General features: G+C 46.0%; 2 protein-coding genes across 10 annotated transcripts in view; one reads left to right on the top strand and one right to left on the bottom strand.

The window, feature by feature from the left end:
• The window catches only part of PPP4R4 (protein phosphatase 4 regulatory subunit 4), a 101155-nt gene extending 92306 nt beyond the window's left edge, over positions 1-8849 (top strand). For 3 of the 7 annotated variants that reach the window (XM_058567613.1, XM_058567615.1, XM_058567616.1), the window contains exons 23-24: positions 4237-4384; positions 7026-8849. In XM_058567613.1, coding sequence (XP_058423596.1) covers positions 4237-4384; positions 7026-7050 — 173 coding nt within the window. In that variant the 3' untranslated portion in view covers positions 7051-8849. The remainder of the gene's footprint in view (positions 1-4236; positions 4385-7025) is intronic. The other 4 variants (XM_058567614.1, XM_058567617.1, XM_058567610.1 and 1 more) reach the window with 3 other exon arrangements.
• Positions 8850-10773: 1924 nt separating this feature from the next.
• SERPINA10 (serpin family A member 10) lies at positions 10774-20881 on the bottom strand. Of its 3 annotated transcripts, XM_058567618.1 has the most exons (7): positions 20835-20881; positions 20259-20429; positions 19036-19150; positions 17846-18648; positions 16326-16599; positions 13228-13378; positions 10774-11475 (listed from the first exon to the last, which is right to left on the bottom strand). In XM_058567618.1, the coding sequence occupies exons 3-7, from the start codon at positions 19053-19055 to the stop codon at positions 11284-11286; spliced, it is 1440 nt and encodes a 479-aa protein (XP_058423601.1). In that variant the 5' UTR covers positions 19056-19150; positions 20259-20429; positions 20835-20881; the 3' UTR covers positions 10774-11283. The 3 variants fall into 3 exon arrangements, with proteins under 3 accessions (XP_058423601.1, XP_058423602.1, XP_058423603.1); XM_058567619.1 differs by lacking the exon at positions 19036-19150; XM_058567620.1 differs by lacking the exon at positions 19036-19150 and having other exon boundaries at positions 17846-18645.
• Positions 20882-25978: the final 5097 nt, after the last annotated feature.

Here is a 25978-nt window from a genome sequence, read left to right as displayed (position 1 = left end):
AATTGTAATATTGATCTATGGTAATTTTTTAGTGTAAATAATAGCAAATCTACTCAAAGTTCTGAAATTTTTAAAAGTTTAGTTACATTTCCTTTTTAGATTACATTTTGAGTCTTCTTTCTTCCTCTCACCTCTTATTGTTTTCTTACTATTCTCATGAAGAATATATATGAACTCATTGGCTATTCTATAAACAGTGAGTTTTCATTTGCCAGAAGAGAAAATCTTTCTAATATTAAACCACTGACATTCATATAGAGTATATAGAGCAGTTCTCCAAGGTAGACTGACTATCAGAAGAAACCTGAAAGAATTTGATAACAGTTGTTGAACTGAAGTTATCAACATTTCTTGAAGTGAGGGCTATAAATAGTAAAACTGTTGATTACTTTTATTTCAACCAAATGGTGAATTCTTTAGGGAACATTTCAGGGTTTGAGAATTTTATTTACAATATAGAGTGCCTTTAAAAATTGTAAATGTGTATGGAAAGTCAGTTTGAATTAGCTCAATTTGGAGCTAATGGTACAAATGATTATAGATGTCCGTGAGGGGTTCTTCAAACTTGGATGGGTCCCATGTGGCCTCTTGGAGATGATTTCACCCAGCTATAAATGAGCATATTTATTCATGAACTTGTAACAATTCTTGCCAAGAAATTTCTTTGCCCAAATCATTAAGAATATTGATTCAGAACTGGTTTTTAAAAGTTTTAATTATGTGCATTAATTTCTTTAGTTTTTACTTTGCTACCTCCTGTCACCTTAGGAATCAAGAGAGTGTTTATGATGTACAGATCCTAAAATTTAACATCTAAAGTCTTAAAAAAAAGCATGTATTTTATAAGAGTAAATCTTTTACTAAAATATTTGGAAAATACTCTATCCCCGTCTCTATTTGGGGGACAGAGAATATAGGTTGAATGAAATATCTCCTAGGTTATTATTATTTATTACTTAATGAAGTAGACTGAGGAAAATGTCACTATACAATTACACATCTGATCTATGAAGAGAAAATGGGAGCAAAATGTCTCCTAACAATGGATTAGGTGTTCACATGGAGAAGAGATTTTATTTACTTGTGGGACTTAAGACAGGCGTCAAGACGATTGTGTCATTGAGATGAACCTTCAGGTGTGCTAGGATTTTGAGAGGCAGGGACGAGTGTGGAATAGCACCCCGTGCAGAGTATGTGTCATAAACAGGAGTGGGTGGCGGTGTCTTCAGGGAGCACCAGCAGGCCGGTTTGGCTGAGCGTGCGGTGAGTGTAGGAGAGTGGTGCTAAGTGAAACGGAAAGGAAAGAGCAGTCATAGCTTAGAAGGTCGAACTGAGTACTTTTCACTTAACGTGAAGCCATCATTTCTGTTTGGTGACCTAGGCCTGTCGTCAGCTACAGCATTCCATCCAAGGCTATGTGGGCTCAGCAGACTGGAGGAAATAGAAAGAGAGTGCTAGGAAGGATTCAGGGAAACGAACTGCAGCGTATCCATTGTTAGTGGGTGTGAAAATCCATGGAACTTTTTAGAAGGCAGTTGGGTAAAGTTCATCAGGAATCTTACTTTTTAAAAATACTCTTGGACTTAAAAAATCCCATTTCTAGTGATCTGTCATGAAGCAATAAAATAAAATACATAAAATGTGATAAAAATGTCATAACGTGTACCCTCAATATGATGTGATGAAAATCTCACTTTACCTCTGTCTTCCTCCCTCAAACCCATAACCCTAGTCTAATTGTAGAAAAGCATCCAATAAATTCTAATAGAGGGGCATCCTACAAAATATTTGACCAGTACCCCTCAAAACTGTTAAGGTCATGAGAAACAAGGAAAGGCTAAGGAACTATCACAGACAGGGAGAGCGTACGGAGACCTGACAGGTAAATGTAATGTGGTATGCTAGATGGGATCCTGAGACAGAGACAGACATTTAGGTAAAAACTAGGAAAATGTGAATACTATGGATTTTAGTTAATAATAATGTATCACTATTGGCTCATTGATTATAACAAATATAGTGCACTAATGTAAGTGTTAATAATAGGGGAAACTGGGTGAGGGGGTAGATGGAGATTCTTTGTACTATCTTCTCAATTTTTCTATAAACCTAAAGTATTTTAAAAAATAAAGTCTATTTTAAAAAATAACATTTACAATAACTTTAAAAACATTAAGTGCTCATGGGTAAATTTAACAAAATATGTGCTGTATGTACACAAAAAAATTCAAAACATTGCTGAATGAAGTTAAAGAAGACCTAGATAAATGAGGAGATATACCATGTTTATGGATTGGAGAACTTAATTTTGTTATGATGTCAATTCTTTTTAAATTTATCCAGAGATTTAATGCAATCCTGGTCAAAATTCTAGCAGTCTTTTTGTAGAAATTTATAAGCTGTTTCTAAAATCTATGTTGAAATGTACAGAACTGAGTATAGCCAAAACCATTTTGAAAAAGAAAAACAAATTTAGAGAACTTAAACTACCTGATTTCAATACTTCCTATCAGGCTCCAGTAATCAAGAGCGTGTGGCTTATACTGACATGTATAGTCAGTTGATATTCAACAAAGGCTCCAAGATAAAACAATGGTGATGAGACAGCATTTTTAAAAAATAGTGCTAGAACAATTGGATATCCATATTAAAAATACCTGAAAAGCTGAACCTCAATTCTTATCTCATACTATACACAAAATTAACTCAAAATGTATTATAAACTTAAGCATAAAAGCTAAAACTATGACATTTCTGAAGAAAATAGAGAAGAAAGTCTTTGATTTTGGAATAGACAAAGATTTCTCCAAACCCTAAAGAAGAAATTAACATATTAGACTTTATCAAAATTTAAAACTTTTGCACTTTGATATAGAGCATTAAAAAAATAAAAGGCGGGATGCAGATTGGGAGAAAATATTTGTATTATACATACTTGACAAAGACTTGTATCTAGAATATACAAAGAAATCTTTAAACTAGTTTTGTTGTTAGTGCCATCGAGTCGATTCCAACTCCTAGTGACCCTGTGAACAGCAGAGCGGAACCCTGCCCAGTCTTTTTGCGCAATCCTCTCACCTTCCAGCACTGTATCAGACAGTGCTCCACTGCTATTCACAGGATTTTCATGGCAAATTTTTTCAGAAGTGGGTAGCCAGGTCCTTCTTCCTAGTCTGTCTTAGTCTTGAAGCTCCAGTGAAACCTGTCCACCATGGGTCACCCTGTCTACCGTGGGTCATCACAGCAACACACAGCCACCACAGTATGACAACTAACAAACGGATAGTGTGGTTCTCTGATCAAGAAACGAACCCAGGCTGTGGTGGTGAGAGTGTTAACCACTAGACCACCAGGGCTGGCCATTAAAACTAATTATACAACTAGTTTTAAAATGGGATAAAGATTTGAAAATATACTTCACAAAAGAAGATACACAAATAAGTACATCAAAAGATGCTTCACATCAGTAATCATTAGAGAAATGCAAATTAAAAGCAACAAGGAGAAAAAACACAAGGAGATACCACTTCACACCCACTAGAACGTCTAAAATTTTAAAAGCTAACCACTTTGGGCAATAATTTAGCAGGTTCTCATGAAGTTACTATGTGGTCCAGCAATTCCACTCCTAGGCTTTTACTGAAGAGGAATGGAAACATATATCCACGTACAGACTTGCACACGATTGTTCATAGCAGCTTTATTTGTAATAGTCGAAAACTGGAAAAAATCCAAATGTCTATCAACAGGAGAATGGATGAAGAAATTTTGGCATATCCATACGATGGAATACTAGTCAGCAATAAAAAGGAATGAAGTATTGATGTATACAACAACATGGATGAATCTCAATGTAATCATGCTGAATGAAAGAAGCCGACTAAAAAGAATATATACTGTATGATTCCATTTATATAAAATTCTAGAAAATGCAAACTAATCAATAGTGACAGGAGGCAGGTCAGTGGTTCCTGGAGGGTGGAGGAGGGGACTGCAAGGGGGCAGGAGGAGGCATTTGGTAGTGATGGTGTCTTCACTCTTGATTGTGATGATGGCTTCGTGTGTGGATACATATGTCAAAACCCTAAATTTGTGCAGCTTATTGTATATAAATTATACCTTAATAAAATTGATTTAAAAAGAAAAAAAGTCAGCTATCATTGACCCTTTCTTCTCTTAGATTAACGTCTTTCTTGGTATCTTCAGTACGTCTGACTCTGCTTGTGTGACTTTCAGATGATTCATTCCGGACTCGTAATGCCAACAATGCTCCAACTTCCTTTTCTCCTAACATTCCCCTGCCGAGCACCTCCCGTGGGACAGGTAACTCCGCTGATCCAAAGAGCAGTGGAAGTAAAGACGCACAACCACGGAAGGCTACCTTGTAAGTAACCCAGTGACGTACTGCTAAGTGTGCCATCCTGCTCTTTTCTCCACGCACTTTACTTCCCATGTAAATACTTTCAAAAGAACAGAAAATGTCTATTATGAGGAAATGTTATAAAATAAAATGGATTATTATCACATATGCCTGTGTAATGTTAGATACTTTATATGAGATGATTTATATGTGGCAAAGACATTGTAACCTTAGGAAATCAACAAGAAACTAAATGGCTCCCACTAATATCTGAGATCTGTTTATTTTTCTATGAAATATTTGCATTCAGGGAGTTTATCTCTGAGAAGACACTGGATATAATTGCTAGTACCTAACTAGCTTAAGTACACAGTATGTAATCGCCCAGTGCTCAAAAGGATGGGTACAACTGATGCCACTTAAGAACTGTTACTTTGCAGCATGTAATCCAGAGGTGTGGGTCCAGTAAGCTGGAGATTTCTATAGACTATACTTGTTCTTAAAGTTGAGCTTATAAAGGGCCTCTATTCTCCTTTCCTCCTGGGGTTCCTTTTTATGTGCTATTTGTATCTTGTGTGAACTGCTGAAGCCTTTGTTTCTTTTAGTTTAAACACCTAAGAGGGTGGTAGCATGAAGATCACCGTGAGGAGAGATCATGTCAGGGCAGAAGTGGTTCAGCCAGGACGCCCAAACTACAGCTACAGGTTTACTCTTTCATACAGGACACCTGAACCTTCTGATCAGAGGAGAATTTAAACAGGATTCAGATTTTCTTTTAAACATATTTCACTTAATTCATGAAGCTTTTCTAATAAAATCTTTTTTAGAAAAAAATCTTTCTGCAGAAACTCCACACTGGAGCCCGTTTTAGGAACTGAACTATATTGTAATTTATTCTAAATTTTAATTGGCCACTGGTATGTACAAATATAGATGTATTCCAAATTCATTCAAAACAGAGAAATTTATTGAATGGAGCTCATGGAAAGAGTTAGGACTTCAGTATAATAGAAAAAAGTAACAGTAGGTAGAAAAGGTGATATTGATATTACAGATTAGCATTAACACAGAGCGTACTTTTGTCTACAGAGAATGCTCTTTGCCCCTACAATTATTGCTCTGATGATTATACTATGGAAGCTCCATTTAAAAGTGATGAGAACAGAGGCAGGGCAGGGTATGGTCTATAGAGAGCCTGGAGCTGGAGCCTTGTGCCCTGGGGCTAGGAGCAGCTAAGTGGCCGTGTACAGTTCAGTTCAGAACTCTGGGCCTCATTGTGCCCATCTGTAAAATGACGAGGTTGACTCCTGGTTCATCCTCTAAGATGCCTTTCCCTTCTAGCATCCTGAGATCCTTCCTCTCTGTCACCCTAGACCCTCTTCCTCTCAAAAGATTGCCCTGGGATTCTTCTATTGAAGAACATATTTGATAACATCAGAATGTAATTCATTCTCTTCTCAACTTACTTTTCTAAATGCCATAGGCATTTTTTTAAGACCATTGAAACCTCATATATTTATAGCGGCTCTCTTTTATTTCGGATTACTATCTTTATCCTTTCATTGTTGAGCATGTTTTTCCTTTTTACAGACTGCATTTTCTCTTACTCAATATATATAATATATATTATATAATCAGTTATATATATATATAATTGATTGTTAAAAAAATGAAACTAGAAACACTCTGCTAACATATCACATCAAGTTTGTTTCTTTTCTGAATATTCTGAAGGAGGAAGAATATTGGTATCACAGCTGTTTCTTTTTTTTTTTTTTTTAAGATTTTATTTATTTTATTTTTTCCCCCCAAAGCCCCAGTAGATAGTTGTATGTCATAGCTGCACATCCTTCTAGTTGCTGCATGTGGGACTCGGCCCCAGGATGGACGGAGAAGCGGTGCCTCGATGTGCACCCGGGATCCGAACCCGGGCCGCCAGCATTGCAGCGCGCGCACTTAACCACCAAGCCACAGGGCCGGCCCAAACACAGCTTTTTCTTTAACATGTGACTAGATATTCAAGTCCATAATTCTATTTCTCTATGGTGTGGTTCTAACTTGGACTATTATGATTGCACAGTACCGCATAACTGGAATAGGTGACCAATGTCTACGTTGGTCTTGTTTCTATGAAGTATTATCCACAATTCAGCGCCATGCCATATCCCAATGAAAATATCTCCTTTTACTTAAAATAAGCCTATATGAAGGGATTTCATAAAGTATTAATTATCTCAGTTTTTCGTTCTGAAAAAAATTCTATGCAATACATTCTCCAACTTTTCAGTGTCATAGAGATGATACACCTGGTATTCAGGAAGTACGGGAATGCATCATATCTTATGTCTTTTAAGGCCAAACAATTGATATATTTAGGCCTGTGTTAATTTCCATTATGGTTATACAAAAACATGTAGGAAAAGTTGTATGAATTGAATTGAATGCTATGTTAGATGCACGTAGGATTTGGTAATTAAAGGTAATTCCAAGTGATCTTTAATGCGTAATTCATTTTTTGACCTAGTCAGAATTCTCATATATTAGGTTTATTCAAAGTAGATTCTATTTCTTATTTACTTTGTAAGCATTATATGGATAAAATTTTTCATGTTTTCTTTTCTTTTTTTCTCTCTCTTTCTTTTTCTCTCCTCACCCTCGGACAAAGAAAATCCAGAAAATCCAATCCTTAAATCATTTACTTGATGAAGGAGGCAAAACAAAGACAACTGGAGATAGTGTGATTGGTGGACAAGGCTGAAGCAATGGCCAGGGCTTTTGTTTTTTTAAATGAATAGAAAAGAGAGACTTGATGGCAGCCGATGTTGTTAAACTTTCCATATTTGAAATTAGCTTCCCTAGGAGGTATAATATATATTTCTTGAATAATAATGTGATTACAGAATTCCAATGTTATAGTGAAGTATAACGAACAACAACTGTAGGTATGTGCTTTAACTACTGCAAAAGAGACAAGTCTGCATTTATTTGTGCAGGAAACCATCTATTTAATTGTTCTGGAGTTTTAGCATTTAAAAATTATATGAAAGTCCAAATCAACTGAAATTGCTTTAGCTAGATAATCACTTGGAGGGGGACTAGGGAGTAAAACAGACATTGCATTTTCTCACGAATCTCCAAACCCAATTGAAAAGTCACACCCAGAAGGGTACAAACAGCCATCCACCATTTTATCAGTCTTACAGTTGTGGTGACAATATGTTCTACCTGGACATTCCGAAATTTAAATCTGGCAATGAAAATTCTACAAAGATTTCTGATAACTTTTAGCTACAACTACCTTCAAAATAATAGATTGATGATTTCCTTTATTTCCTAGAAGAATTTGTTTTATAAATACTTTGTTTACATTTTAGATTGTATTTGTCCTTACTTAATTTAAAATGATGAATCTAGTTTGAATCAGCTGTTATTCCAAGCTATCATGCTTAAGCTATATCAACAGCATTTATTTGTACTAATGCTAATATTTCCATCAAAATTTGCCTGTGGAGCATATACGGTTCTTAATTTTAAAATGTCAGTTCTTGAGATATACTGTATGAAGCTATTGTCAGCTTCTCTATTTCAAAATACAATCAGCATATAACTATATTGATATTAGAAAATGTTTTTTAAAATATATTGATGTATGATAAAGATGATCTAATTTGTGAATGCATATGCGTGTGTGGTTACTTTTTATAATGTGAAATAATGAATAATGAATTTACTCAAAATAAAACATAGGTTAATGAGATACCTGTGTTTGTGAAAAAAGTTTTAAGTACTTTCCTGCAGTTTTTATTCTATAATTAAAAAGAGTAAGACAGTTCATTTTTAAGTAATGGATAAGAGAAGCACACCGACGTCAATGTAAAGTACTCAGGGGACAGCTACTCAGTTTGAGACTTTTCCATGCCATTGGTTTCCCCTTTTCCTTCCATATGGCCTCTTTTTGGCTATTTTTAGTGATTCTTAATATCTTTCATTTAAGGACAATCAGGTAAATGGAATTGGTCAACAAACAACTCATTTTGTCAGTAGTTGAAAGTTGGGCAGGTATGAGAAACTTGACAATACTGGCTAAATAAATTGAGTACATTCTTTGTGGATTTCACTGAACTATTTTAGTGACGTCTTCCACTAGCATTGCTAGCATGGAAGTGAACACATGATGGTCTACGAGAGTATTTGTGGTGTATAATGGGACATCAAATGGCATCAGTTTTCCCAGCACTTTGATCATAGTCAGCAGTGACTCTGCTGCTTTAAACAAAATGGAGAATTTCAGTTTATTTGTTCAATAATAAATTTAGCAGAGTTAGTAGCTTTTATTTTTCATCACGCATGCAGGGGAAGAGGAAAGCAATTGATGGAGAAAAGTTGCCACTGCTTATAAACTTCAGGAATATACAGAAGTCAGCTGTAGTCTTATTTCTACTCACTATTAAAACAGTTAATCAAAATTACTTGTACAAGTTTTTTTTTTCACAGAACATGATAATTTCTAAAATTGTTAATATATTTGTTAAAATTATACTTCCAAGGACAGATATGTAAAAACAGATTAAAAAAACAAATGAGTGACAGTGATGAATATCCACACATATCTCGATTTACACAAGAGACAAGGTTGATACTCTCGTAAAAGTTCTCAGTTTATCAGCTTATCAAATAGATTCCTTAAAGAAAGATCTCTCTCCATCTGAAGCTGCAGGGAAATAAGGACATCTCCTTCATCTTTTTGTTACTTCTGGAAACTTTTCAAGGATAGGTGCTACAATTTTACTAGTTAGCATTATAAGCAAAAGAACCAGGCTTGTAGAACTCAGTTTTACTGGCAGAAGTGGAGAGAGGGCTAAAAAGGATTTTACTTAACAGAGAAGAGCATTTGGAGTTTTTCTTCCATAACCTCACACACATTTAAGAATCATTTCCATTATTTAACTTCCTGAGCCCAGGCACCTTACTCTGGAAGGATGGGTCCATTCTGCCTTGCAGTTAGTGGGCATATGTGAAATAATTTGAAGTGAAGTGGAACAGGCCCTTCAGCTTGAGGAGGAGTTTTACAGTGAAGATGAAATGAGTTGGATTAATTCAGTACTCTATTCTCAGGTGTTGTAGTGTGTGTGTGTCTCTGTGTGTCTGTGTCAGCACAGTTTCTAAAACTTGACACTTAAATACAGTGAAGCTTTGTTACGCTGTTGAGATTTTTCCTCCTCAGTTGAAACCTTGAATTTTTTCATCGTGCTTATATACTTGGAAGATCTGAAACCTAGCGTCTTAGGAGCTTCTTCAAGCGTATGTGGGGAAATATTAAAAAAAAATTTTTGAGTAGAGAATAGGGCCATTTTATGCCTTAAAGCTTAGTGTATTAGATAAAATTGTTATGCTGTTATTGTTTGCAATGCATGTAAAGAAAGGAGGGGAGAGTTTGATCTGCATGTTATATGAATCCTTCAGTAATAATGAACCTTTTAATAACTGGGTTGGGCCATATTTATTTCAGAAGATAGTTGTTCTCATAGACTTGCTAGATTTCATCTCTTAAAAGTGCGTAATTTGAACCCTCTTATTTTTATTTTATTTATTTATTTTTTTTTATGTTTCTTTCTACTATTTTCCCACAAACAAACCTGACTAATCGAATACTAACAAGTCACTGTCTTAGATAGGAGGAAGGAAGAGTGAAATGGGCTTGGGGACTGGAGTCAGGGGAGGCGGGTCTCTGACTCTGGCCTTGTCACACTGGGTAACTTGGGCGAGTGTTTTCCTCCTCTGAGATGTACTGTGTGATTCATCCATTAGTGTAGTATGCACAGTGCCTAAGGCCCACAGCACTGTCAGGGGCCCACTAAGATGTTTTACTTCTTGCAGTAAGCAAGTTACATACTTTGACTGCATTGGTATAAAGACAAATATAATCCAGAATATATTCATCATTATACCACTGCAGTCATAAAATATAGTTTTTTTGTTTTTGCTGAGGAAGATTCGCCCTGAGCTAACATCTGTCACCAATCTTCCTCTTTTTGCTTGAGGAAGATTTGCCCTGAGCTAATATCTGTGCCAGTCTTCCTCTATTTTGTATGTGGGTCACCACCACAGCATGGCTGGTGACAAGTGGTATAGGTCTGCATCTGGGAACCGAACCTGGGCCGCCAAAGTGGAGCTCACCAAACTTAACCACTGGGGCACCGGGCTGGCCCCATAAAATATAGTTTTTAATATACGTATTTTTTTTTTTTAATGGAGGCAGGAGCCTACTAAGGCAAAAGTGCCTAGGCCCATGAAAGTCATAATGTGCCCCTATCTGGTTCCCCGTTTTTTCCCTTTGCACAATGAAGGTATTGAACTAGATGATCTGTGGCTCAGGCAATGCCTCTGCCAAATGATCTGACGCACCACGGAGTAGATGGGGCTGCATTGAGGCAGATGCTGTGATCAGAACTGACTGTAGCTATTTTCTTCTAATGTTAGCCAGCAAGAAGTGATTCTATAATAGATTAAAATAAAACACTTATTTTGCACCAGAGGGAAGAAAAGAGAGTGAAGCACGTGACTCGTGGAGAATGTGTACATGTCTTCCTCCCAAAGGCTTCATCTGGAAATAGTGTTCTCATCTACGGGTTTTTAAGTCCAGAAACATGAGTAACAGAGAAAGGTAAAGATAGTCTACCAAGCTGGTCTTCAGTCAGTAAGATAGACTCTTAGAAACAGGCTTAAAATACCAGACAGAGTGTAGAAACATCTCCTTAAAATAAGTTTGAATTTAATACTCAGATTTATCTAAGAATACCTCAAGCTAGCAGAGGACAAGGGGGACACTCTCTTCTCCTGCCACCCAGTGCCAAATCCCATGTGGGTTCGAATATCTCAGGTTCTCGTCTGCTGTAGCACTAAGTGCTTATGCAGGTTGTAAATCACAGGAGAGTGGGATTCACCACCCTGCCCAGAAATAGAAGCATTCTCGAGGTTTCTTCATAGATCATGAAATGAAATGGCCGGTCAACTTTGATGATGGGAGGCAAGGAGTAAGCAGTAATTTCTGACAGGGTTCCTGCCGCGGCCTCAGTGCCTTTTTCATTGACCTCAATTATTGCTCTTTGTAAAACCTAGAAAAGGAAACAGTGTGGGAGACCATTGGTGTGGCGGTGGGGAGGAGAGAATTGGGCCCCTTGACATTTTTTGCTCTGGTCCTGGGATTTAGTGGTACCGGGCTCATCTGGGCTGACTACTGGTCAGGAGGGGCCCGAGGTTGCACCAGGGACTGCCCTAGAAGTCGAAAACAATACCAGGAGACCGGGCACCCAGATGTGAAACACATTCTCGCCGTGGACCCAGGGACTCCGGCTGGCCAATTCACGCACACATGCATCAAATCAACGAGCACGTGTTGAGCGCGGACTTGGTGCGCCTGATTCTTCAGCTGAGCTGGTGCTTCTCCCAGGTTTTCAGGCTGCCTGGAAGCCCTGAATACTCGGACCTTCCTCCCGGCAGGCAGGCGGGGCAGGGGCATGGATAGTCTTCTGTAGCAGCTTCCCAGCACCTGTTACTGCCCTGAGGCAGTCCCCGGGTAAGCTGGGGTCCCTGAAGTCTTCCTGAACTCGGGTTGCCTGTTTCAGGCCACTGGTCCTGTTGGGGAGACCCTTTTGTCCAGGACCTCGTGTGGTGTGAGTGATGTACCTCTATAATTATTATAAGAGGGGAAAATGAAAACATCAGTGTCTTCACTCCTGGCAACTCTCTGATTTCCTGGAGTGAAAATTTACTTCCCCTATTAAACAGACAGAGGATATTCAATGGTTCATAATTTAAACTGTGAAACAGCAGCACATTTCTTCATTTGTTAACGTGTGCGCAGCAGAAATTCTCTCAGGTGCTGGTCTGCAGGATTGTCGTGTTTGTCGCACCTTCCCTGAGACGGGAGGCCTGACTGCAGGCCAAGGTCGCCTTACTGGGTCCCTCTTAAGTGGATGCTGTCTTTATCGCTCTTGGAATTGGAAAATGCAATTGTATGGGAAAATATTCACCAGACTCCACAGCAAAGAAGCAACGTAGTGAGCTGTAAGCTACCATTTGGAAATGTTGGAACGTTTCCTCGGCTGTCAGAAGGACTGGGGGTTGCTGCTCGTGTTAGCACACAGGCAGGAAGGCTAAGCAGCTCCCCGCAGCGCACAGAACGGCTCTGAACAACATATGGTTGCTTCTCCCCAAAACCAGGAGCACTTCTGTTGAGAAACGGATTAGCTGAAGGGATTCCACGTGAAAGGGGACTGACCTCGCTCTTAGTAGCTCTAGAGGCAGCACTAGGGCCGAGAGTCTGAGTCAGTCGGGGAGGAGTTACAGGTGTGTGTGTGTAGGTGTGTATATAAAACAAAACAATTTTAGCCATTTGTGGGTTGGGCTGCTTTTCAAAGAAGTGTTGAGTTCTCTGTCACTGGAGGCATTAAAAAAAGAAAAACACTAGAGTGCTATTTTGTAGGGATATTATAAAGGAGATTTCCACAAGGGGTGGAAAGTTGGGCCAGATGACCTAGGGGTTTCTTTCATCTTGAAAGTGGTGTAATTTCATGAAATTTTAAAAGAATCTGTGAACCAATTCCATGTCAGGAGAGCCTTGGGAGAGAAGAGGGAGAGCTCTACATAAGAGAAATTAAATTAGTTGAACAAATGTTTTAATAAAAGTAGCTCAGCATTCTTAAAACATTCAAGCTAGGTGCTACTTCACGACTTTTGGATTTTAAACCTAATTTTCTACTATAACTTGGTATTTTATCAACGTTAAATGGTTTGCAAAACTGTGTGTTGGTTTGGGTCCCATTTCATACCTAGGCTTTGGGCCCTGATGGAAGACCTTGACTCACCTTGGACACTTGGAGATTCCTCCTAGTAACTGAGAGCTCACTCAGGTCAGCCCAGGGTGAGAAGACTCTTCTGATTTCCATCTGCTTGAGCAGTTCCTGCATCTCATATTTCTGATCTAACTTGAACTTTGGAAAGAAAACTTCCATTTTTCTGTGGTACAAGTACATAGAATGGTGAAATGCAGATAAAAGCCATAGATTCTGAACAGTCAAAAGATCACACTTTCTTTTTTTCCTTCCCCAAAGATTATTTCCATTACTGCATCTCCCTCAATGGAGGTATGTATAGCTCATTCCATTCTTCTGGAATGGTCTAGCTCGGAGCAAATAGTTCTGGCTTATCAAATATGTATTACTTCAGTCTCAGTGAACCAGTTTTGTTTCCCAGCCAATGACTCACACTTTCTTTAGCAAAGAATGCCGTGCTTTGCATCCATTTCCCTACGTTTTAAAAACAACCAAACCAAACAAATAGCTGCGTCCAGCATCCTCCAGACTCCTGGATGATGGCTGTTTTCAGTCCCTGCATTCTGCAGACCCCCAGGTTCCAGGAGACACTTAGGAGTCTGGGGATGGACAGGGCGATGCAAGTGAAGGCAATTTTCAGCCCCCACCTCTCTTTAGCCAGAGAAACTCTGATGTTATTGATTTTATATATATTGGAGCTCTCTTTTGAAAATACTGTTTGGAGAGATGAGTTCTGTGGCTTAAAAATAAAAAGGATGAAAACTGCTAATTGATACTAAATTCGTCTTTAAGAAGTCCCAATTTCTTAATCGGTGAAGTGTAGCCAAAAATGCCAATCAATACCAATTTCACAGGGTTGTTCAGAGGATTAAATGAAAAAATACATGAGTACCCAGAGCAACGTCTGGTGTATAGAAGGGGCTTCATGCATATTAATTTCCTTTTGCTGACTTCATCACCCTTCATTCTCTCTCATGCACGGAGTTGGGCCAGGCTGTCAGACTGGAATATAACTGAGGACATGTCTTGAAGATTGATTTATAAATTTATTGACCCAGTCAAACATTTGTTGAGGGCGTATCATGTTTGAGGTCCTTTGCTAGGCGCTAAGGATCTGAAGAAAAATTGAAGAATAATGAAGAGAAAACTAACACTGGGGCCCCTCTGCTGGACTGTCTCTGCGCCAACTTCTCCAGTGACAGGATTCAGAAGGCAGAGCTGTGAATTCTTATTGTTGCTCACTTCCTTGTACCCCAGGAGGTGGATTAATTTATTCAACAGACATTTAAGTGCCTGCTCTGGGCTTCTGACTCTTGTCTCTATGCACAGCCCCCTCCCCGGGTCATGTCGTCCAGTCTCATGCTTCTCCATTCCATTTCTATGTTATTAGTGCCATCGAGTGGATTCTGACTCCTCATGAGCCTGTGGACAGCAGAGCGGGACCCTGCCCGGTCTTTTTGTGCCATCCTCTCACCTTCCGGCGCTGTATCAGACAGTGCTCCCTGCTATTCACAGGATGTTCATGGCCAATTTTTTCAGAAGTGGGTGGCCAGGTCCTTCTTCCTAGTCTGTCTTAGTCTGGAAGCTCCGCTTAAACCTGTCCTCCACTGGGGACCCTGCTGGTATTTGAAATACCAGTGGCACAGCTTTCAGCATCACAGCAACACGCAGCTGCCACACTATGACAACCGACAGACCGGTGGTGTGGTTCTTGACCGGGAAACGAACCCAGGCCATAGTGGCGACAGCCCCAAATGTTAACCACTAGACCACCAGGGCTGGCTGTCTATATGCTGATGACTCCTAAATTTATGTCTACAGCGTGAACTTCACCTCCAGATCCAGCTACCTTCCTGACATCTCCCCCGGATGTCCAAGAGGTATTATTTTTTTCTGTTTTTTTTTTTTTTTTTTTTGGCTGAGGAAGACTGGCCCTGGGCTAACATCTGTGCCCATCTTCCTCCACTTTATATGGGACACCGCCACAGCATGGCTTGCCAAGAGGTGCATTGGTGCGCGCCCGGGATCCGAACCGGCGAACCTCGGGCCACTGCAGCAGAGCACGTGCACTTAACCGCTTGTGCCACCAGCAGGCCCCCTAATAGGTATTTCTGAGCCAAATGTTTCAGACTGAACTTTTGAAGTTGCCACCAGACTTGTTCCTCCCACAGTCTCCCCATTTTGGTAAATGGCAAGTTGTTAAGGCCAAAAACTTTGCAATCATCTTTGCCTCCCCTCTTTCTCTCTCTCCCCCACATCCAGTCCACTAGCAAAGCCTGCTCCCTCTAGCTTCCTAATAGATCCAGGGCAACTGCTCTTCATCACCTCCACTCCACCACACTGCCCGAGCAGCAGCACGCTGGTCTGGATGGTCACAGTGACAACCTGACTGGTCTCCTTGCTTCCTCCCTCGTCCCCCTAGCGTCTTTTCCAAGCTCAGGGGCTTGTGCGGCCCTTTAAAACACAGGTCAGACTGTGTGCTCCTCTGCCTGGCTCCAGTGCCTTCTCACCTCCCTCAGGAAAAGCCCAAGTCTTTTCCGGGGCCTGAGACATATGGTCCTAGATGCCTGGGCTGCTGGTTCCTCTGTGACCTCATCTCCAACCGCTGCAGCCTCACCGACCTCCTTGCTGTTCCTCCAGCTCAGCAAGCACACTCCCATCCCAGAACCTTCACACTCGTGCCTGTAACTCTCCTCTCCCCCCAAGACAGCCACACAGTCATCCTCCTTCTTCTGGTGTTTGCTTACCGCTACCTTCTCAGTGAGGCCTTCCCTGGCATCCACCTGTGCCCTGCTGGCACTGTCTGTCCCTTCCCTGCCCTGTGACTTGTTTGTCTCCCTTCTCGAGAATGTAAGCCCCGTGATATAAGCGTACACGATGTAAGCACTGTGTATTATCACAGTGCCTGGCACGTGGGAGAACATTATTAAATGCTGGCTGAGTGAAAGAACGAGCCAGGCGCTGTGATAGACGCTGGGAAAGAGTGGGACACAGGACAGATGCAGCCCCCGCCCTCGGGGAGCCCACAGCTCATGAGGGAGACGGGCATTAGAACCACGCAATTAGACGGGCATAAGTGCTCATTAGGACGGGAAGGCTGAGCTTGGGTCGGGCGAGGGGAAGAGCCGTACCTGGTTTTCATGTTTCTGAGCCACGTGTCCACCAGGTCTGCAGTCAGATAGTCTTCCAGAGTGAGGTGGTCACCTATTTTCTCCATGAGGACCACCAGCATGGTGGCGTTCCCTCGGTAGGGCAGTTTGAGGACGTGGCAATGAAAATTCTTATCAAAGGTGGAGGCAAACATGCCCACCTTGTACATCATGGGCACCTTCACCGCCTTGTACTTGTCCAGGTGGAAAGTGTCCCTCTCAGTAAGGAGAGGGTCAAAAGGGGTCAGCCACGTCCCTGAATGGGTGAGAAAAGAACTCGTTGTGGAAACCGCCCTCCTCGAAAGCATCGTTCCTGCTAAAATAATCGAGCGCCAGGGTTCCATCCCCCTTCCTGCCCCACTAGGAAAGGCATTCCTCTATCGCGTTGGTTTTGACCACGGCTCGGGCAAGCAAAATTAATCCCCCAAAGATCAGCCTTTGCCAGGCCTCTCTCCCAGCTGGTAAAACCCCATCCACCTGCAGGCCCTGTTGGAATCACACACAAAAGCAAAGAGGAGTCTCCTAAGGATCCCTGGCTCCCTCGTTGTTCTGGACCCGAACAGATGCGCTGATTCCAGCCCATGCTCTAAGGACCCAGGGCCTTCTGCACTCGCTCCCTGGCGGTTAGCTCCAGCCAAGAGAAGACTTTGGGCCTCTCCCTCCCGTTTGACCGCCACTCTGTCTAGGGCTCCCCCGTGTGCAAACAGTCCACTGTGGCAGAAGTAAGGACGGTCTCGCTGCGTAGGGTGGTTCTGAGGGAAGGGATGGGTCCCTTGCTGACAAATACCACATGATCCACAGGAGGCCACCAGCGTGTGGGCGCAGGACTCTACACAGACGTCTGCCCTGGGTGTGTGGCCTGACTGACTGGAAGCACGTCCTCCTCCTGGACTTTGCAAGTGGCCTAGTGTCACCTTTCTGTTACAGTGGTGGCCACACAAGTCCAGTGCTCCATTAGCCAGGCAGATGGAAAGAACCTGGGATGAGGGTGTCAGGAGCTCCTCCTTTGAGTCTGGCCTCTGCCCTTTATCATATGACCTTGATCAAGCTAACCTCCCTAAGCCTCACTTTCATATGTACGGTAGGAGGGAGTATCCCCATTTTCTATATTAAGAATCTGAGGACAAGACACTGTCACTTGCCCCAGGTCACAAAAGTAGAGAGTGAAGGAGCAAAGATGTACCCCTAAATCTCCCAGAAGGTAGGCCTTTTTTTTTTTAAAATGACCCAGAAGATTCGCTGTGTCAGAATGTCAGAGGGGAGCTGGGTGGAGGTGCTTGGAATACTGTAATGACTACCAGCACATGGGGTCACCAGTGCTGAATGAAAACTTCGTCTAGCACTGTGCCTGGAACATCCTACATGTTTCAGTCTGTTTGTGGAACCTGAAAACATGCTCACAGAAAAGCATCTGGCATTAAGCATACACGGGCCAAACAGAGGAATGGAAGAGACAGACGCAGAGGCCGTGGCTTTGGGAAAGCAGAACGTTATCGAGGTACCTTTGAGCGAGATGTAATCCACAAGAATTAATTTGGTGTCAGGATGAATCTCATTGAAGAGTTTGGGGATCTTCCCCTGAGTCTCCTTGTTAATGTAATCATTCATGAGCCCTGTGGCCTGTGAGGCATTGCGGAAATTCATAGTCACACACTCTGTACCGAAATACCTCTTGGAAAAATTGAGGAAGGTCTCTTTGACATCAAAATCCTTGTGGATGAAGGCAAAGCTCCCCTGGGCGAGGCCCAGCTCCTGGTTGCGGGAGAGGCTCTCTCTGAGCTGCTTCAAGAGGGCAGGCACGCGCAGGGTGCTGGTCTGGTCCGGGACCTGCAGGTGGAGCCCACTCTCCAGCTGCGCTTTGGTCTGCCCTCTGGCCGCCAGCATCAAGGCTGCCACAGTCGAGGACGGGCCGAGCGGGGAGAAGACCACGTTGCTGTCATGCCTCATGGAGATCTTGCGCAGCAGGCTGAACCCGAAGTTGGAGGTGGTCTCAGAGAGCTGCTGCCTGCTGGCCATCAGCCAGGGCTCCTCCTCCTCCTCCTCCTCCTCCTCCTTCCCCACCTCCACCACCAGCAAGTCCTCCTCCTCCTCCTCCGGAGCCCGCATGCCCTCGCTGGTCTGGTTCTGGGTAGTGGGGGTCTGCGGAGTCTCCAGCCCTGTCTGGGCCTGTGGCGACGGGGGCCGAGGGGCCGAGCCGGACACCAGCCACAGCGGGGCCAGGAGGCAGGGGAGCAGGAGGCTCAGCACGGCCTTCATGTGGGCAGCCGCGGAGGCCACGGGGCGCTTCCCTTCAGCGGCGAGACTCCTCGGGAGGAAAGAGGGCAGAGGTGGTGTTTAGTGCCTGATGCGATGCCTCCCCGCTGTGTCCTGGTACAATTCTGCCAGTGACCCCGCTTCCTTCCTGGGGGGCCGGGGGCTGTCTCCGGACTCACGCAGCCGAGCCCTGCCTCAGGGAGACCCGGAGCGAGGAGCGGAGGCCTTTGTTCCCCGAGGAGGAGGCGCATTAATCCACAGAGCCACACCTCCCCCGGTTCCCACCCCGCCAGACCCTCGGGCGGCTCCTGGTCTCCCCAACTTCTCCACTCGTTCCACTGACTCCCAGAAGGGGAGGGGATTAAAGAGCGTGTGTCCTGGGCCGGCCCTGACTGCGGGCGGGTCAGAGCAGGGCTGGAGTCGGGAGGTCCTCACAGACCTTTCGTTGATCTGCTTCATTCATCGCTCTTGATCATCGGGCCGGACAGCAGCCCGTCCACGCCGGGCTGTGGGGCCTGGGTCTGGGCGCGTGTTTGGCTGGGGATTTGGGGGGTCTGGGTGGCCATCAGAGCAAGGAAAAGGGACAGCGCTGAGACGGCCTGCTGTGCTGATGGAAGTCCCCCCTGCCCCTCTCCTGCAGCACCCACCCCGCCCCGGGGCCCGTTGCAGGCCCCTTCCTTCACTAGACCTGGAGCTGCCTCCATAGATGCAGACGACCAGCCGGTTCATCCTGCCCGACGCCTGGGCTCGGCTGCACCTGGACCGTCTCATCTGCTCCTCACAGGCACCTGTGAAGTGCGTCCTCGCTCCCGCCGCCCCAGGTCACACATGCCAGTGGAGCCAGCCTTCCAGCGCCGGCAGTGGGTCTCCAAACCCCATGCTCCTCACCACTAGCTGCGCCCGCCCCGCCACTTCTCCCGGCTCCCTCGCGTCCCCGGCACAGCCTGCTCCTCAGCGCCCGCACGTTTTCCGGCTGAATGAAGACCTGTGGGCTGGGCTGTGCCCGGGGCTGTCTGCACACTCAGTTCCTGGTGTTCAGCGGCCAGCTCCCGACCTGTGTCCCAGAAGCGGCTGGGCAGGTCACCAACATGCACCCTCACTCTCTCCTGGCCCCACCCGGTACAGTGGGGAAGGGAGAGGGTGCAGTTCCCATCGGCAGAGACCCTCATTCTGAACCAGGCCACCTGGAGCAAAAGGTGACAGGGTGAAGTTCCAGGCCTCTGCTCCCTGATGCGGGGGCTGGGTCCTCGTCTGTGCCTCGTAGGAAACCACACCCAGTCCTGGGACTCAGTGCATTGCTCCTTGCTTATGCTAAACAGCACCTTAGAATTCAGGGCCTCACTCCCCCACAGCCCGAGCAGCACTACCTTCCTCAGTTTCCTAAACGTCAGTGTTCAGGGATCCTGTCCGATTCGGAATGGCAAGCCCGGGTGCACTCGGTCACTCAGTGCTGTAAATGCTGGGTGAGCTCGTCCTGCAGTGTACCAACGAGCCCAGCTTCATGCCTTCACTACCTTACAGTATTTAGCACTACTTTGTAAATTAATAATTTAATCCTACACAGGCTACTCCCGAATTCAGAGTCGCCTCTCTCTGTGAGAGTCATCAGGAAATGATCCCGGCCCACCATAGATGTCACCCCTTCCGATTGCTGAGTCTCACCTGAGGCTCCTCCTTCAGTGCAGTGTGCAGCCCAGGAATACGCGGGCGCCACTGCACGCTGCCTACTGGACGGTCCTGTGTCCCCTGAGGTCTCTGTTCATCCACTGATGGAACAGGATATAGGCAGGGGGCACCCCCTCAAACACTAGGTGCCACCAAGGGTGCATCATCCTAAATGGAACCCGAGCGATAAGATATCAACCACTCGCCTGCCATTTCTCAGCCCTGGAGGTACCTGGAGCAGACCCCACGCCCCAGCTCTAGGAGGGACAGCGGGCTCATTTGGGCAGGGCGGTCCCTGGAAAGAAAGCCAGGGACTTGAGTGTGGCTTGCACAGTGAGTGTGGTGGGCATGAAATCTCAAGCCTTAAGAGCCTCTTCCCTGCAGAGGAAGCCCCCTGTGTCTATAACCCGCCTCTCACCCCACCCCTGTCCCCTCGCACCCAGGAGTGAGGGCCCAGCGCAGCCCAGACACCCACCCTGCACATTGGAACCCACCCACAGATGAAGAGAACATCTCTCCCCATCCCTCGCTGTTAGACACTTTGAAGGTCTCCTTTAACCCGCTGGCTCTTACCAGTGAGCGGCCCCCTGGTGCCTGGGAAAGTCCTTCATTCAGAGCAGAGACAGAGGTTAGGGTTTGCAGCTGAAAGCCTGCAGTAAATATTTGCTATTCCAAAGTGTGCTCCCGGGTGGGACTGTTACTGATTAACACTCTGATTGGAGATGGTGGCGTTTCTGGAAGAGCAAAGACAGAGAGAGAGGCTTCCCGCATCCCCCAGCAGCTCCTCCAACCCCGAAGATGACGGAAATCCACCAGGACAGCGTCTGTCCCTCCACTCAAGGAGTTGCCCCAGTCAGATCTAGCTCCTCGTGGGAGGAGCCGCTCCAGGCGCTGAGCACCTCGGGGGAAGGAAGGCAATGGCGGGTCCCACGGGGGCCTCCTGAGTCCCCAACCTAGGACTGGGCATCATGGGGGGGGGCGGGCAGAGATGATTAAGCCCCCCCCCAACGCCCAAGGCCCTTTCAGTCCAGTGGGAGAGGCAGACAGGTGAATCACGACCAGTGACACAAAGCCTATTTCAAGGTCAACTTACTACTTGAAGATGTTGATGGACCCGTGAGACTGAATCCTCCAGGACCCAAAGTCAACACAAAAATTCTCAGACCTATTAGAGTCTTTTTGATAATGTAAATATTTTACGTGCCCCTTACTGCCCTGAAGTGAAATTTATAGTGACTATAACCCACCCACAAAATTCTGTAAAAAACAAAATAATGCTCTAACCATAGTCTGGATGAGAAATAAAAGTAAATTATAAGAAAATAATGTTTCTTTTAGTGTATAAACGCCCTGGCCTGTTAGAAGGTGCAGCGTCGCCTTCAGATGTGGGACCAGCCTGAGAATCTCTGCGCCCCGCACCCCCGCTGTGTCAGCCGTTCGGTACTACGGCCAGAGTCACTACAGCTGTATGATTTTCTGCAGTGGTGGATCATGCCTGGTGAAGTTCCAAAACAGCAAAATACAAATCTCCCTCTGATTACATGGCACTTGACTCATAGAAAATTCAGTGGGGATTAAACCCTTGGGGGGCAATGGTGTTTTTATATGAAATAAAACAGTGTGGGACTGGGAGGGTCTAGGCCCAGATAATTTATGAGCTGGGTTTTCACCCATATGGACTTGCAGCAGGACATGTGAGTCACCTGGGACCTGAGTCACTTAACTGTGGTGGACGGTCCTGAGTGTCCCTGTATGTCTGGGCGTCTCTGGCCCTCACTCACGAAATGCAATAGTGCTCCCCCAAATCTTCGTGAAAAGCAAAAGTGCTCCAACAAGTTTCCAGAGTGTTCCTTTGGGGCAGTACCTGCTCTGTGGAGAAGCACTGCCCGAGGAGGTCAAGGCGAGGGGTGCAGGTGGGCGAGGCTGGGCTCAGACGGCAGCGCTGCACTGGGGGAGCAGGGGCTGGTCCTGCAGGCTGGGGGGTGTCAGCTTCTCCAGATGTCTGGGAGGAACCGTGAGTGTGAACGTTGCGTCTGGCACCCCTGGGCTTGAGTCCCAATATCTCCACCCCAGAATCCTAGCTGTGGGACCTTGGGAACGTAACTTAACCTCTCTGAGCTTGGCTTTTCCCCTCTGTGGGAGGCCAGAACCTCGCCTCTGGCCTGTGACTATCTCAGCAGCACCCCAGAACCAGGAAGGAGACGGACAACGTTGCTTCCAAGGCCGTGAGCCCCAGGAAGAGTGGCTCAGAAGCTCTCCGCCGTCAGCGAGGACATGAGTCCTGCAGGCTCCCAGCAGGTCACTCAATGCCCGCCACTGTGGCTGAGCTCTTGCACAGCTGTGTGACCCTGAACAAGCTCCCTAACCTTCTTTGCCTCAGTTTCCTGATCTGTAAAATGGGGCTCTCAAGGCTTAGCTGTTGGTATGGTTGTGAGGATTCAGTGAGGTAAAGGCTTGGGACCTGGTAGGAAGCGCTGACAGATGGTATTTGTTGTACGATTTTAGAGCTGGAATGAACCTCAGAGGAGACACGGACCCCGGATCCGGGCTTTACAGAGGAGGCAAAGCAGGTCCACGCCCATTAAGGGCTTTCCTGCCAGCATTGGAGCCAGAATAGAGCCAAGCCATCTGACTTCCAGTTTGCACTCGATTTCAGCTCACCATGTGCCTCCACAGAGACAGATTGGGAAAGATCTGATAGGAAGGGCTCTGGGGACGGCAGTGAACTCAGAGGAGAAGGAACAATCCTTCCTGGAACTCCCCTCAGGCCGGAAGCACAGGCTTCCGAAAGCCACCCCGCAGGGCGAGATCAAGGGGCCTCTAAAGCAATATGTCCTGGCACCGAAGGGGCTAAATATCTGAAAACCACCAGGGCGGGTTATTGGCATCATCAGGCTTCAGGGAACAGCGAGAACCTGGTAGTTTGCTCTGCGTGAGTCCGAGCAAGAGGAAAGCTTGGGCAGGGGTGTTAGCATGGAGGTAGGAAAGAAAGGCTTCCTGAGTCCTTGCGACACGCACACGCCTGCGCCAATGTCCCGCTGTTGCCAGGAGCCTCTCTCTCACCCCCTTCCCCGTTGGCCTTTGATCCCTCGCTTCTGCCCCAGACTGCGTTCCGCACTGCCTCGCCCGGCGCAGGGACCCTGACACGATTGCAGACTGATCCGCTCTGTCCCCAGTGCTGCAAAGCCGATGGTCCAGGCAAGTCCCTGCGGTGGCCCTGAGAAGCCGTACTCAGGACACCGGTCAGCGAGGTGGGTAACTTCTGGGTCACGAGGAGCTTGGCTGGTTGGCAGTTGCGGTCAGCTGAGCCCTGCAGGCCAAACAGCCGAGCTTTCCTCCAGGCGGCCTTCTTCTCTGGTGGAGTCGAAAGAACCTTCCAATAGGAGGGAAACGGTAAGTTCTCCCTGGAGCGCGTGAAGGAACAGATGCTCGGAGAGGTCAGGCAACTTGTTCAAGAGCACAGAGCCCTGGATTTGAAGCAGGCCTCTGGCTCCCGCGGCAGTGCTGTGTCTCCTAAGCTCCTGACTTCACCAGCACGACCACCCACTATGACACTGGATTTTAACTAAGAAAACGGTCCTTCTACCTGGGAGGGACTCAGGCTGCTCGGGATGACCCTGTGCAGGGGCAGGACTTGAACTGGACCTGGAACGGAGGCAGGATCCAGGATGGAGGCAAGGAGAGGGAGAAGGACCCTTCTCCTCTTGGGGTGTGGTGATCTGGGGTAGGGGGCAGTAGGGAGACATTGAAAGTTTTGGAGCAGGTGGGCTTCAGAAATCTGATTCTGGAAGCTCTATTATTTATTTTTTGAGCCCAAAATAATGGATTTTAGGTTATGAATGAAAAAAACAGCTTCTTGATTAGTGATCAGGGTATGGTTGGAGAGGGGAGAGGGATCAGCTGGGGGCTGGAATATGTCCTTGCCCAGAGGCCTCTGCAGCCGTGGAGAGTGACAACCTGCATTCACCAGCCCAGCCTCCACCTGCTCGTGCGGCAGCTCCCGTCTCGTCTCAGCCGGGTCTCTCCCCTGGGATGTGTCACGTGGGTCTGTGAACAGTCGTTTGTGCTCTGACGTCTGCCCTGTGGCTCCTCTCCTGCTCACCACCCGATCTGCCTTCAGTGAGGTCTCCTGTGGGTGGGGACCCACACACCACAGCAGCTGGGCCACCACAGGAACGAGGATGCTGTAGGTGCCCTCTCCGGGCGCTCCCAAAGTGGCCCGCCCCCAGGTGCCAGGCAGAGCGGGGTCTCTGGAGGCCCTCAGTGATGCTGCTACCCCAAGGTCCAGCTAGGGTGGGGCACCTTTCCCCGCTCCGTGCCCCTTGTCACCTGAACCTCAACCCCCTTCTCCACCCGGTGCCCCGGAGAGCAGCTCCCACCGCACGTGCCCGCGCCCCTCTCTCCTGTGCCAGGAGGGCAGGCAGACGCTGGTAGCCCAGGCTCCTTCACGCTCCTTCTCCTCATGCCTCTTTCCCCAGATCAGCACTCGCCAACCAGCGGGAGGTGGGCCTGCCCCACCGTCCTGGCTAAACCCCAGCTCAGGGCCCAGCTTGGACTAAGGCTGAGCTCCCCTCCCGGAATAACTCCTCAGGAATAGAGTTTTGCTTGCATCAGCAAGAACAGGAGTGGGAGTCAGACTGGAGTCAAGCCCAGGGTCTTACCAGCTGTGAAACCTCGGGCAAGTCCCTTAACCTCTCTGTGTCTCCGAGACAGTAAAATGTAAAATGGAGACAACAGTACCGATGTCACGGGCAGGTTGTTCAAAGAGTAAACGAGATGTCTGTGACACTCTGTCCCTGCCCTAATGGGGAATGGGGCCTGCTGTCAGCACGATTTATGGCCCCGCCTGAGGCAGAGGGATGGACTGGTTGACTGCCCAGGATTCCAAGTGCTACCTCCAAGGGTGAGGGTGGGGGTAAGGATGGGAGCGAATGTTTGCTTAGTTACCCACAGATCTTGGGGGAGCTCACCTAGCAGAAACACAGACTCAGGATCTTACGAGCTCCTTCCCAAGGCTGGTTGGAAATTCCCCATCCAGCCACGTGGCTTCAGGTCCAGGGACACAGGGACACAGTCCTGGACCCCGGGTGGGGGGAGGAAGGAGCCTTCTGGTCAGTCAGGAACCAGACTGCCTGAAACTAGGACACTGTTCCAGGCGGTTCACTGGGCATCTGGGCCCTCCCCACCACCACTGGCGAGCACGTGTGCATACACGCACACACGCAAACACACACACACCATGTATGCGTGCACGCACCTGTATAACAGTCTGGTTATGTCCTTTCCCTATTTTTCTTTTGACTTGCTGGTCATTATTTATGTATTTCAGTTCTTAACTTTAAAAATTTTATTTTTAAATAATTTCAAACTTAAGGTAAAATTGCAAGAATAGTTACAAAGAACTCCTATAACCCTTTACCCCAAATCACTAATTTTAAACATTTCCCATGTATGTTTTACAATTCTCTCCTCTTTATAGATCTATATCTGCCCCCCATTATCTTAATCTGAACCATTTGAAATGCTTAGATATTCCCGAGAACAAGAATGTTCTCTTATGTAAATAGTATCAAATTATCAAATCCAAGAAATTTGATGTTGTTACCATACCTGAAGCTACAATCATAGTCCAGTTTCACCAGCTGGCCCCGCACGGTTCTTTGTGGCATTTTGATCTTCGGGATGGGATCCCGTCCAGGGCCGTCCACTGCACTTGG

This window comes from Diceros bicornis, chromosome 24, assembly GCF_020826845.1.
Source record: "Diceros bicornis minor isolate mBicDic1 chromosome 24, mDicBic1.mat.cur, whole genome shotgun sequence".
Taxonomy (NCBI): Eukaryota; Metazoa; Chordata; class Mammalia; order Perissodactyla; family Rhinocerotidae; genus Diceros; species Diceros bicornis.
The sequence above is the reverse complement of the archived record's forward strand: the minus strand, read 5'-3'. Positions and strand labels throughout refer to the sequence as shown.

Excerpts from the sequence above, each read along its gene's own strand:
- SERPINA10 (XM_058567618.1), bottom strand. The coding sequence starts at position 19,055 with ATGAAGCAGATCAACGAAAG. Across the intron at positions 18,649-19,035 it reads ATGAAGCAGATCAACGAAAG|GAGTCTCGCCGCTGAAGGGA; the intron begins GTCTGTGAGGAC and ends TTTCCTCCCGAG. Across the intron at positions 16,600-17,845 it reads GGATTACATCTCGCTCAAAG|GGACGTGGCTGACCCCTTTT; the intron begins GTACCTCGATAA and ends TCACCCATTCAG.